The sequence below is a fragment of the Marmota marmota genome, unplaced genomic scaffold, assembly GCF_001458135.2.
Source record: "Marmota marmota marmota unplaced genomic scaffold, marMar, whole genome shotgun sequence".
Classification (NCBI taxonomy): Eukaryota; Metazoa; Chordata; class Mammalia; order Rodentia; family Sciuridae; genus Marmota; species Marmota marmota.
The window spans coordinates 12,497,728-12,511,300 of record NW_026000229.1 but is presented as its reverse complement, the minus strand read 5'-3'; the positions used below and the strand labels follow the sequence as shown (position 1 = coordinate 12,511,300).

General features: G+C 35.9%; 1 protein-coding gene and 1 pseudogene across 6 annotated transcripts in view; both read left to right on the top strand.

The window, feature by feature from the left end:
* Positions 1-10,435, top strand: part of Kif23 (kinesin family member 23) — a 28,201-nt gene extending 17,766 nt beyond the window's left edge. For 2 of the 6 annotated variants that reach the window (XM_048793472.1, XM_048793471.1), the window contains 9 exons: positions 1,085-1,242; positions 2,224-2,397; positions 2,610-2,789; positions 3,056-3,367; positions 6,596-6,826; positions 7,675-7,757; positions 7,948-8,029; positions 9,016-9,086; positions 9,799-10,435. In XM_048793472.1, the coding sequence (XP_048649429.1) occupies positions 1,085-1,242; positions 2,224-2,397; positions 2,610-2,789; positions 3,056-3,367; positions 6,596-6,826; positions 7,675-7,757; positions 7,948-8,029; positions 9,016-9,086; positions 9,799-9,814 (1,307 nt within the window). In that variant the 3' untranslated portion in view covers positions 9,815-10,435. The remainder of the gene's footprint in view (positions 1-1,084; positions 1,243-2,223; positions 2,398-2,609; positions 2,790-3,055; positions 3,368-6,595; positions 6,827-7,674; positions 7,758-7,947; positions 8,030-9,015; positions 9,087-9,798) is intronic. The other 4 variants (XM_048793473.1, XM_048793475.1, XM_048793476.1 and 1 more) reach the window with 2 other exon arrangements.
* On the top strand, positions 5,347-5,485 carry LOC125613466 (annotated as a pseudogene).
* Positions 10,436-13,573: the final 3,138 nt, after the last annotated feature.

The following is a 13,573-nucleotide window of genomic DNA, read 5'->3' as shown; positions in this document are numbered from 1 at the left end:
CCCAATATTATGGGTCAGCATCCTTAAATCAGATAAATCATTTGGCATTTGGTTTTTTGGGACTGGCTAATTTCACTTAACATTATATTCTCCAGCTTCATCTATTTACCTGCAAATACCATGATTTTATTCTCTTTTAATGCTGAGTAATATTCCATTGCATTATACACCATATTTTCTTTATTCATTCATCTACTGAAGGGCATCTAGGTTGTTTCCACAGTTTAGCTATTGTGAATTGTGCTGCTATAAACATTGATGTGGCTGTGTCCCTGTAATATGCTGTTTTTAAGTCCTTTGGGTATAGACGGAGGAGAGGGATTGCTGGGTCAAATGGTGGTTCCATTCCCAGTTTTCCAAGGATCCTCCATGTTGGCTACACCAATTTGCAATCCCAACAGCAATGTATGAATGTGCCTTTTTCCCCACAAGTAGGATGCATTTTTAAGGAAGAATTTAACTCTATATTTTGTAGTACTCAAGTCATTGTATAATTAGAGTGACAGGAATTTTTTCCAAACCAAAGAAAAAGTTGGTCTGCCCCCTCCTTTTACTGTCAGTGATGGCCAGAAAGGAATATTTCTTAATTTCTCTGCCTACAAAATGGGGATTGTAGTTGTTTCTACCTCAGGAAGTTGTGAGGTAAAAGAGATAATGTGTGAAAGTCTTGAAGAACAGTGAATTGCCTTGCACACAGTAAATGAATGTATCTGAGTAACCAGCCCGGGTCCTAACTGGCAAGTGGTGTACCAGGGATTTCAGTTCAAGTCCAGCTCTCTCAAATCTGGTATTATTTCCATCTTTGCCTACAAAGGCAAATACATATGTATTTACCTGGAAGTGTTAGGAGGGGGATACTACAGTGCAAAATGAAAGACTTTTTTCTGTATTAAACAGTTCTATGAACATCTCTTACAGATTTGAGTAACAGGCTCCTTATTTCTTTCCAAACTTGTTTTCTCCTTGTAGATGATTCTCACAGATTTGCTGAATAGCTCTGTTTTATCTAGTATCTGCTAAGAGAAGTAGATTTCCTTGGTTATTTTGAAATTGGAGTAAAACAGCCTGCATGCTTTTGTTTCAGCTAATACTTTTAAAACTTTGTTACAAGAATTTGACAATGCTGTTTTAAATAAAGAAAATTACGCTCAAGGAAAACTAAATGAAAAAGAAAAGGTGATCTCAGGACAGAAATTGGAAATAGAACGACTGGAAAAGAAAAATAAAACTTTGGAATATAAGGTTTGTGTTATTATAATGTTATAAGTGTTGGTCATTCAGCTCTGGTCTGATTGACTGTTTCTGCTCCATGTACCTGTCGTTGCTTATTAAGTTATCATTTGATTATTTGCCATTATTCATCTATCATTTGGTTATTACTATCTTTATCCCACCCCAAAGAGGAGGAAATGTGAATGAAAAGCATAGAAAGGAGAAAAGAAATAGTGTACTCTTATGTTAGAGGTAGCCATTGAAGAGAATGTTCTGTGACCCAAACAAGTATAAGTGAACTTACAGAGTTCAGCTATGGGATAGAGCTTTTCAATTTATTATAAATATTTCCTCCATATGCTTTAAAAAAAAAGTTGAAATAAATGATTAAATGAGATAAATAAAGGTGCCAGAATGGTGCCTTGGATATAATGCATACTCAGTGAATGTTTTTTTTTCGTTTTGTTTTTTGTTTTTTTTGGTTGTTCAAAACATTACAAAGCTCTTGACATATCATATTTTATACATTTGATTCAAGTGGGTTATGAACTCCCCTCAGTGAATGTTAATTGGATCTGAATTTGGTTTACAAGTCATATTGTAAAAAAGAGTACAAACTTCCTGTGGGGTAGAAGGAAAAACAGTCCTATTGGGGTGCATTGCCATGCTGTGTAATGTTTAGTTCACTCATTTACAGAGATTACTTAAAGGTTTGGGGGAGTTTACGTGCATACTAGAGATAAATGAGTCTCAACCAATAGTGTTCACTATACAACAGTTTTCTCTGAAAACAGCCTAAGAAATTAGAGTTTTAGGCCTTAGTTTTAGAGGAAAAGAATTTTCACCTGAAGTTAGCTATAGTTTTGTCTTTTGGTAAGGAATTTGTATAATAAGTTCTTACTTCCAGAAATGGAGCTGGGAATTCAGATGTACTTTCTTGAGAAAGATTATTTTATGGCTACATAAAATGTCTGTATACCAAATATAAAATGTGTTGGTCTACCTTCCCAGATTGAGATTTTAGAGAAAACAACTACTATCTATGAAGAAGATAAACGCAATCTACAACAGGAACTTGAAGCCCAGAATCAGAAACTTCAAAGACAGTTTTCTGACAAACGCAGATTAGAAGCCAGGTTGCAAGGCATGGTGACAGAAACAACAATGAAGTGGCAGAAAGAATGTGTGAGTGTCATTCTTATAGTGTTTATCTTAGAATTGGATGATTTTTTTCAAATTGTAGTTAGTCGAGTAAATTACTGTACTTATGGTAGACTTGGTGGTATTTGCTCATCTTGGAAGTATTGAAGAACTGTCATGTTTTAGGAAATTAAGTAATTTGGTGCATTTTCTGGTGTGACTGAACTAGAATATAAATCGCCATTGGTAATCTGTAGGAACGTCGAGTGGCAGCCACCCAGCTGGAGATGCAGAATAAACTCTGGGTTAAAGATGAAAAACTGAAACAGCTGAAGGCTATTGTTACTGAACCCAAAACTGAAAAACCTGAGAGACCCTCTCGGGAGCGGGATCGAGAGAAAGTTACTCAAAGATCTGTTTCTCCATCATCAGTGCCTGTAAGTTTCCTATAGTGGTATCGTAGCTTAGTGCTAGAAAAATTCTATGAGAATTGACTTTTTTGTTTTATATTATTTATTATATTTCTTAAACTTAATCTTAAAACTTTTTAAATCTAGTATAAACATTAATGTAGTACAAAAATTCAATAACAGTGCAAGTACTTATAATGTTAAATCTTCATATGCTAAAATTATAGAAAAGTATTGAATTGTTTCTCTCCATTTTTCAGTCTTACTCATTAATTTCTCTTCAATTTTTCTAGCTTTCTAGTAACTATATTGCTCAGATTTCCAACGGCCAGCAACTCATGAGCCAGCCACAGCTACATAGGCGCTCTAACTCTTGCAGCAGCATTTCTGTAGCTTCCTGTATTTCGGAATGGGAGCAGAAAATTCCTCCGTACAACACACCTGTCAATGTTACATCTATTGCAAGGCGTAGGCAGCAGGAGCCAGGACAAAGTAAAACTTGTATCGTGTCAGACAGAAGGCGAGGGATGTACTGGACTGAAGGCAGGGAGGTGGTTCCTACATTCAGAAATGAGATAGAAGTAGAAGAGGATCATTGCTGCAGGGTTAGTTCCAGTATTATTTTAAAGCATTACAATAATAGATTTTATTTCTTTTGGTTTTTTATAACTGTTCCAGAAGTTCCATGGAAAGATGAATGGGCTCCAACATGAACAAGGTCTAAATTTTCTGTCACTTAATTTGAAAGATTGAATCACCCTGAAATTGAACATGAGCTCTTTATTGGAAAAAGCCTAAAAACATCTGACAACAGAAGTAATGCCCTATGAGTTCATGAATGCAGGCCAGTATGGCTCATCCCAGGGTAGTCTGTGCTTTGTTGCACAGAATTGGAGAGCACCTGCTCTACCATGAGCTGCACCCCAGCCCAAATATGGATGTCTTAGTATATACTTTTCATTTTTTTCTTTTAGTTCCTTTCCTCAGATTTAACTACACTTTTTCATACAAACAAAAAAGTTGAAAAAATGGTATAGTAACTTCTTTTCCCCCTTACCTAGACCTAACACTTGTTATTTTATGTAAATGTTTTTCCCATGAATCTTTTTTCAAAGTAATAGGCTTTTTTCCCCTAAAAAATAAGGATAATGTCCTGTGTAACCACAATCTTTATCATACCTATGGAAGTGAATGAACATTAATTGACTAAATATCCTCTAATTTCCCCAGTTGTCTCAATGATAGCTATTCTTTTTAATCTGTAATAATATTATCAAGGTGAATATATTGCATGTGGCAATTATATTTTAAATCTCTTTTAATATAAAATGATTCCCCCTTTGATTTTTTTATGACATTGGCTGTTTTGAAGAGTCTAGTTCAGTTGTTTTGAAACTACTCAGTTTTCCTGTCCAATAAATAGCTTTTAATATCCAAGCCTTTGTCACAAGTTACAAGGACTTTGTTTCACTAAAGGGTGTTTAAAATTAATTCACTTTCATATTTTTCTTTTAAAGATGAGTGCCTTTGAATCTGAATAAATGGCCAAATTAATATTGTGAATTAAATTTAGTAAAATCTTCACATAACTCTTTTAGTATTTTTCTTCTGAGCAAATTTTAACTTATAGTAAGTATGCTTTAGATTTTCAATGCATAGTTTGGGGTATAGCTGGGTGCAGTGGTACATGCCTATCATACCAGGGACTTAGAGGATTGCAAGTTTGAGTCCAGCCTCACCAATTGAGCAAGACCCTGTCTCAAAACAAAAAAAGAAAGAAAGAAAAGAAAAACAATCAGGGGCTGGGGTTATGGCTGAGTGGTAGAGCGCTTGCCTACATATGTGAGGCACTGGGTTTGATCCTCAGCACCACATAAAAATAAATGAATAAAATAAAGGTATTGTGCCCATCTATAACAAAAAAAATGTTTTTTAAAAAATGAAGAAAAGCAAAACAACCAAAAAAATGACTGGGGATATAGCTCAATGGTAAAGTACCCATGGGTTCAATCCCAAGCACACACACCCTAAAAAAAAAAAAAAGTAATAATTTAGGGTATAGATGAAAATTCATTTAGGTGGCCTGCATTCCTGATTACTAATGGATGGTGACATAGCCCAAGATATTGATCAAGGCTACAGATAATTCTAGTCTCTTTAGTTCTTACTCTGCAGATTTTGCCTTGTCTTTATGGGAGCAAATCATGGTGAATGGTCTTTCTGATCAACTCTAGTCAATCCCCTTATTTCATGAATGTTTATAAACCAAAAACCATTCAAAGCTTGTTTACACCTGGTCAGCAGTAATGAATTATCTAATTTGAGAATGAAATACTTAAGAGGATTTACTAGAGATACTTTGACGTCTCACTTGAAATCAAAATCTCTTTAGAAGTGCAGCAGAAAAGTTACTCTTAGGTTGGTATCTGTGTGTCCAGGTTTATTGGTCAGGTGGACTGAACTTTAGTGAGGAAAAAAATTTAAAATGTCTGTCTTGAACACTAATAGATTATATGGACCATCATCTTTGCAAGCCTTTTTCAGGATGTATTATTGATAAATATGTTCAAGAAGACCCACTTCTATACTTACCTGGCAGGGGAGATACCATGATCACGAAGGTGGTTTTCCCAGGGCGAGGCTTATCCATTGCACTCCGGATGTGCTGACCCCAATTTAAAAAAAAAGAAGAAGACTCACTTTTGCTAAATGGTAGATCCTAAGAGCCAGTCTTTCTTGTTCAATATTAATCAGAGCATTTCAAGAATGGAAAGTTTCTTGCCTGAGTTAACTCAGCAGCATCTTTAGCAGCAAATTATATTGACCATTCTATATATAAAATATATGGTATTTATACCATGTTTATCATATGTATAGTATATAACTAGAATTGTCACTACCTACTTCATTTGTTTCTTGTAATTACATAGGGAAAATGATTTAGTTCTTCAGATGTGCATTTTGAAATTGATCTTCATACTTGACCAGCTTTGAAGAATTTGGCCTATGGTAGACTTTTTTCCATTGCTTTCAATTTTATAAATGGGAGATTTCACAAAATTACTTAACTGTAATAACTGTCATGTATGTAACTTTACTACTAGGTTTATATGGCATTTGAATGGAAGCAACTAGTTTTTGTTGTATGGTAGAAACTGATTTGACACTGTATTTTTTATTTGATTCTTGGAACCTTTAGAAATGTTTTGGGAAAAAGTTAAGTTTTAGCCATTATTGTATTTGAACTTTCAAGAAGTTGTTTTGAGATATTTTAACTCAGTAGTTTACATTGTTTTAACATGTTTTGCATGAGGTTCTTATTATACCTTGCTTTCTTTAGTATTTAGCTATTTAAAGCTTTATCAGCTGTAATTTTTTTGCCTCTGTATAAGGAGTGTTTTCTTTAGATGCCTAGGAGATGTTTAGGGATTTTATTGATGATATCAATGCTTTCAGCAGAGTTGCTGATCTAATAGATTGCCTCTCAAAAGCAGACATAAATACTGATTTTTGATCAAGAATGTAATATGAATTATTTTTCTTGAACAGGAAGAATTAGCAGCATTGCCAGATTTTTTTCTTTTCATCCTCTGTTGAAAGGGAAGCTCCCAGGTAGAATATGTAATACACAAGCTGCTATTAAAAGATGTTTGTAGGTTTTGTGTTTTAAGTACAAAGAGAATGTTTAAATTACTTAGATAACCTTTAGCTTTTGAAAAGATTTGACTTGATACTGTCATAAAATAACAGACAAACCTGCTGCACTTCTAGCAGTGCCCTTAAATTAATTCTGGGTTATGCTTGTTTCTCAATTCCTCTTTCAACCTGATCAGAACGCACCACCAATCCGTCTCAGACACAGACGATCACGCTCTGCAGGGGACAGATGGGTAGATCATAAGCCCGCCTCTAACGTGCAAACTGAAACAGTCATGCAGCCACATGTCCCTCATGCCATCACAGTATCTGTTGCAAATGAAAAGGCACTAGCTAAGTGTGAGAAGTACATGCTGACTCACCAGGAACTAGCCTCCGATGGGGAGATTGAAACTAAACTAATTAAGGTAAAAATGAATTTACACAGGAGAAAAAAATATTTTAAAAAATCATCTTAACAAGAACTATTTGCTCTTTTACTCCCTTGATGTCACAGTCTGTGTCAATTGAAACATTAGTGGGCATCTGATGTAACTTTTTTATTAGCAGAAAATTAACTGCTTAGGTTACAAATCTGCTAAACTGGGACTAAATCTGATTAAACAGGCATAGATTCTTGGGTTTCTTAGAATTCCAGATCCATAATATACTTTATATTTAGCTTTAACTTATACAAAAAAGTAAACCTAAATGACAAACTCTTACCTTTGCTGTCAGTTCAAGATTAAAAAAAAAACCTACAATAAAATTTGACTTGTGAAAATTACTCAATATTGAGCTACTTAAAGCCCTTTCCCAGAAAGAGACTTGCCCACTTGTAAGAGAATTTTTCTTTGATCATGGAGTCAGTGAATAATTAGGGAAGGAAAAGACAAGACTGTGAGGGAAAAGCTTTTCATCTCAAATTCAGTTTAGAGGGTAGTTACAAATAAGATTGTACTTTGTGTGAATAGAGGGCACACCAGAGGAGAAAATTCAGTGTCTAAGAACATGTAAAAATTCCTGACAGATTTCTTGATCTTTGGAAAAGTTTAGGTTTTAAAATATAAGTAAAAAATAACTTTTTCCCCCACAACTATGAATGTTATTGATCATATTGTACTTCTTAAAATGAGAGATAAATTCAAATTTCTAATGTTTTGATTAGTATAGATTCAGCATTCCATCTGTTTGTGGGTGGGAGTTTCCATTATACATGTGTGTTTATGGTTTGGATGTATCAAAGTATAATAGTGACCTTTTCTCTTGGCTTTAGGGAGATGTTTATAAAACAAGGGGTGGTGGACAATCTGTTCAGTTTACTGAGATTGAGACCTTGAAACAGGAATCACCAAGTGGGTGAGTGATCACCAATGATGTCTCTTTAAAGGACTGTTGTTTGCTTAGCTGCTCATTCTTGATGGACAGAATATCCTGTGAAGTTTATCATTAATTCTCAAAAGGGGTATAGATGGTTTTCCCTATTTCTAATATTTTTCTTGTTCTTAGATGCAAAAATAATTGTTGCATCATGTTTCCCCTTTTTTAGTAGTCGAAAACGAAGATCGTCCACAGTAGCACCTGCCCAACCAGATGGTACAGAGTCTGAATGGACCGATGTAGAAACAAGGGTAGGGGTAAAAATTAAATATTTGCTTGCTAAAAATTAGGCATGTCATGTTTTAAACTCTGCAACTATAGCTCTATGCTCTGAGAAGATGCTGAGGCACCATATCCTGTTGCCAGTATAGCCTAGAGGCCTGTTCCTAACACATTTGCAGGGCATTTGCATTTCTTTAGTTCTGGTCTTACTAGAGCTTTCAGTTCAGAACCCCAGTTTTCAGTATAGGGGAATAAGAATTAAAGATCAGGCCAAGGCAGGCGTGATGTTGCACACCTATAATCTCTGCTACTTGGGAAGCTGAAGCAAGATCACCACAAATCCAAGGCCAGTCTTGGCAGCTTAGTGAGACCCTGTCTTAAAATAAAAGGTTTGGGATTATAGCTCAGTGGTAGAGCACCCTGGGTTCAATTCCCAGTACCAGCAAAAAAATAAAAAAGAAAAAGAAAGAAAGAAAGGAAAGAATCAAGCCAAAGGAGCCAAGCATGGTGGTGCATGCTTATAATCCAAGCTACCCAGAAGGCTGAGACAGGAGGATTGCAGCCTGGGCAACATAGCAAGACTCCACCTCAAAACAAAACAACAAAAAACATTGAGCCGAAGAGTATCACTTGGGAATAACGGCAGATGGATGGGAGTTTCCTTAGAAGCAGCTTGTCAGGTGTTCCTTCTTGACTGTTATCCCTCAGGAGAGGGAAGGAAGGTGGGGGTCAGGAGGCCATGCTCTCACTCTGGCCACTGACATCTCAAGAACTCCTCTTATCTAAAATGAGAGGAAGTTACCTGGAGAACCTTCGAAGACTTTCCAGCTCCCAGTATTTGTGGCCTATGCCAGAAGTAATCTCAAGTGTGTGTCTGTGTCTCTGTCTAATCCAAATGTCTTTGCTGAACTAGAGAGCAATGTTGGCTTTCACCTTGGAGAGCCCATCTAAACAGGTATGTTTATAGACTGTTAAGAGGAGCTAACCTTTTCCTCTTTTGTCACTTTCCTTTCAGTGTTCTGTGGCTGTGGAGATGAGAGCAGGATCTCAGCTGGGACCTGGATATCAGCATCACGCGCAGCCTAAGTGAGCACTGTGGCTGGCCCTGCTCTGTGTCCTCCTCTGCTAGAATTTCCACCTCAGCACCCTCCTAACAGTCCCCTTGGTTTCAAGAGCAGATGTGGATTTGAGTTTCTCTTGGGATTGTGTGGGTCTTCTTGGCAGCCTGCAGTAGGCATCCGCATGCTGAGCACCTGAGAGGGCTATTGACACCATTAGAGCGGCAAGGGCAGGAGGTGATAGGAGACCGGTGACTCTTGTTCGTATTCTACCACTGCTCCTAAAGCTTTCTGAGGCTGAACTGAGCACCTGGGAGGAGGAAGGACTGAAGACTTTAGTTGGGGATAATGGCTTTGTGTGGTTTTCTTTCCTGGCTGGCTTCTTGCTCTTCATATAGGAGTGAGTGTTCACGAATAAATAAATTAAATGAAAGGCCCAAATTCATGGTAGAAAACAATCACTCTTTCCTCTTCTATCAGATATTTCCTAGGGAATCTGACCTATTCTTTTCTCCTATTTTAGTAAAACCCCTTCTTTACAAATATCTATCTTTATAACATTTATAACCCTTGGGTTCCTAAGGCAATTTGAAAAATTGTTTCAACAGGGTAAGGATGGGAAATCCTGTTTTCTATAATAACTGCTTTCTCAGAAGGACTTGAATTTTTTTTTTAAGATTTGTCATAAATGTGTAACTAATTGCAAAATTCAACACTAAATGCTGGTTTTTATGTTTTAGGCGCAAGAAGCCATGAACTGACGATCCCAGTAGTAAAAGAACATTGTCATTTGTGTTGGTAATTTCAAAGCCATGCCAGAAGCAGTCTTGAGACATCTTGTAGAATTCCAGCTTTGTGGAACGTCACAGACCTCAGCTATATCATACACTGGCCTAGAACAAAGTTTCCCCTTTGGATCCAAAGACCTCTGATTCAGCAAACTTTGTATATTAAATACCTTGCCATATTTAATATTAATAGAAGAGCCCCCCCTCCATTTTCTCATGGCTGTATGAACTTTTTTTATAATACTATTTTTTTTTTTGTACATTTCTTGTATACTTATGAACTCTAATTCAAGCAAGTGTTTGTCTTGGGTAATTAAGGAAGAATATATCTAGACCATACTTTATTTTTTACTCTGATCTTTTTCAGCTGTGGTCTGAGTATTTCTTAAAGGTTTTATAAGCAAAACAAATGCTGCTATTTATTAGCTGCAACAATGCACTTTAGACATACTGGACAATTCAGACTTTCAGAATAAAGATGTCAGTGACTGGCTATCAATAAAACCATTTTAAAAAGTTGTCTGCAATTTTGTATGTATATATATTCACTTTCTGACAGATAAGTCAAAAGAACTGAAATAAAAGGCACTGAGAAATACAAGGTTGTATGGTGGTTATTCATTCAACACATTCCTAACACCTAGCACAGTGACTTGTATTTACCTGACACTCATCATTTATGAGATGAGTGGAAATAAAGTACTGGAAAGCAGAAAATAATTTGAAATTAAGTGGTCAATACCATTTGTGATAACTAATATGTTCATATTAAGTATGTTCTAGACATTTAAGCAAGAAACATGGTTTGAGAACTACTTAGGCAATCAATATTTTGCTTACATAGAACTCTTACATAGTTTTGAGGATTAGCTATGATTAGTTGGGTGATCATTGTCTGATACCCTGAAAAAGTGTTTTAATTTATAGATGAAGTTATTTGCTCAGTAGCCTGACTCCATTTCGGTAAGCCCAAGTCTGATATTAAAGCTCTCAACATAACTATGCTAATTGTCTTGATACAGTAGCACAAATAAAAATGTCTTAGCTTTAGATGGTTAATTTTAGTTGAAAATTTAGTGTTTTCCATTTCCAAACATTTAAATAATTATTTGTACAACCCAAGAGCAGTTAAGGGAATAGGTCCACAGCAACAGAATGCTTCAAGAAAAGTCACATAGGGATTGAGGTAGGCATAATTGGACTCCTTGTTCAACTTGCTTTCTCACTGATTTTACGTTGACACATCTTAAATTCACTGTTTAATGTTATTCCACACTTTATTCCTTCTGGGAATGTTTCCAATTTTCCTTATATATGTTGTGCTGCAGTGAATAGCCTTGCACACAATGTGTACCCTTGTGCATATTATTCAGAGTGTTTCTAATATAGAAACCACAACTGGAACAGCTGGGTTTAGGCCATGCATATATTCAGCCTTAACCAAAATTTGAAAATTTGCTCCTTAAAGTGATTTGGCAATTTGAATGTCCATTAACACAACATAAATTCCCTTATACTTGTACATTAGATGTCATCAGTAATTTCTGCAGATTTGATATTTGTGAAAAGAAAAGACCGTAGAAGATGGACATTTTCCCATGTTCTTGGATAAGCAGCATTAATATTGACAAAATGGCTAACTTCCAAAATTGAATGTGTATCTCCTGATTGGCTTGACCTTGTCTGTGTCAAAGTGACTGGCTTGGTTTTGGTGAATTGTTTCCTGGTGTCTGCATTGTAACTAGTTAAGTTCTTTTTTCTTATGGTGTAAAGTACTTTATTTTTTTAACATTTTAAGCTTGACATCTCCCAATCTATAACTTTTTTTTTTTTTTTTTCATTTTGGTTGTGGCTAATTTTTTTTGTGGTGCTGGGAATCTAACCCAGGGCCTTGCATGTGCCAGCCAAGTGCTCTACCACTGAGCTACATAATTGTTAACAATTTTTTGAAAAGCCTTAGATTTGTAAAGCTATACTTCTGATATTACCAAGTCATATCTGAGAGCGTATTTGTTGGTTCTCTGCTCTATTCTTTTAAAAATGTATCCAGTATGTATGTACATGTGTGCCTTCTATGTGCCAGGCATCTGGGCACAAGGAATGCAGGGGCAAGTTGAAATTTGTGCCCCGAATGGACTTAATTTAAGTAAACCTTCCTTTATTACTTAAAAAAAGTCTCTTGGATATTATTGGCTTTTGACCCTTCCATTAAAATTTAAGGCTGGAAAATAGCAGGATATAAAATTAACACCCATAAATCAATTGCATTCCTATACCCCATGATGAATCAACTGAAAGAGAGAGCAAAACTATTCCACTCACAACAGCCTAAAAAAATAATGAAATACTTGGGAATCAATCTAATGAAAGAGGTGAAAGACCTCTACAATTAAAACTAGAGAAGAAAGAAATTGAAGGGCTGGGTTTGTGGCTCAGTGGTAGAGCACTTGCCTACCATGTGTGAGGTACTGGGTTTGATCCTCAGCACCACATAAAAATAAAGGAAATGAAGGTATTGTGTTCATCTATGACTAAAAAAATAAATAAATTGAAGACCTTAGAAGATAGAAATATCTCCCATGTTCTTGGATAGGCAGCATCAATATTGACAAAATGGCCATACTACCAAAAGTGCTACACAGAATTTAAGCAATTCCCATCAAAATTCCAATGACATTCTTCATAGAAATAGAAAATCAGTCATGAAACCCCTCTGAAAAAATAAGAGGCCCAGAATAGCCAAAGCAATCCTTAGTGAGAAAAGTGAAGCAGGAGGCATCACAATATCAGACCTTAAGTTATACTTCAGAGATATAGTAACAAAAAAGGCATGGCATTGGCACTAAAACAGACATGAAGACCAATGGAACAGAATAGAAGACATACAGACAAACCCACTTAACTACAATTATCTCATACTAGACAAAGATGCCATAAACATATTGGAGGAAAGATAGCCTCTTCAACAAATGGTGCTGGGAAAACTGGAAATCCACATGTAGCAGAATGAGATTGAACCCCTCTCTCTCCCTGCACAAAACTCAAAGTAGATCAAGGACCTAGGTATTAGACCAGAGATCCTGCACCTACTAGAAGAAAATATAGGCCCAACTGCCCATTGTGTTGGCTTAGGAACTGACTTCATTAACAAGACTCCTAAAGCATAAGAAGTAAAATCAAGAATCAATAAACCAGATGGAATCAAACTAAAAAGCTTCTTCACAGCAAAGGAAACAGGAATTCAGAGAGGAATCTTTGCCACCTGCATCTCAGAGCATTAATCTCCAGGATATACAAAAAAAAAAAAAAAAACCTCAAAAGAACACCAAAAACAACAACAAATAACCCAATAAATAAATGGGCAAAGAAATTGAACAGGCATTTCACAGAAGAAGAAATATGAGTGGTCAACAAATACATGAAAAAAAAATGTTCAACATCTCTAGCAATTAGAGATATGCAAATTAAACTGAGATTCCATCTCACAATTACCAAGAATACAAGTAATAATAATAATAAAAAAGGAAGACAAGTTACAATAATTGTTGGAGAGGATGTGCAGGAAAAGGTACACTCATACATTGCTGATGGGACTGAAAATTCTGGAAAGCAGTATGAAGATTCCTCAAAAAATTTGGAATGGAACCACCATTTGACCCAGTTTATCCCACTCCTCAGTATATACCCAAAACACTTAAAATCAGCGTAGTACAGTGATGCAATCGCA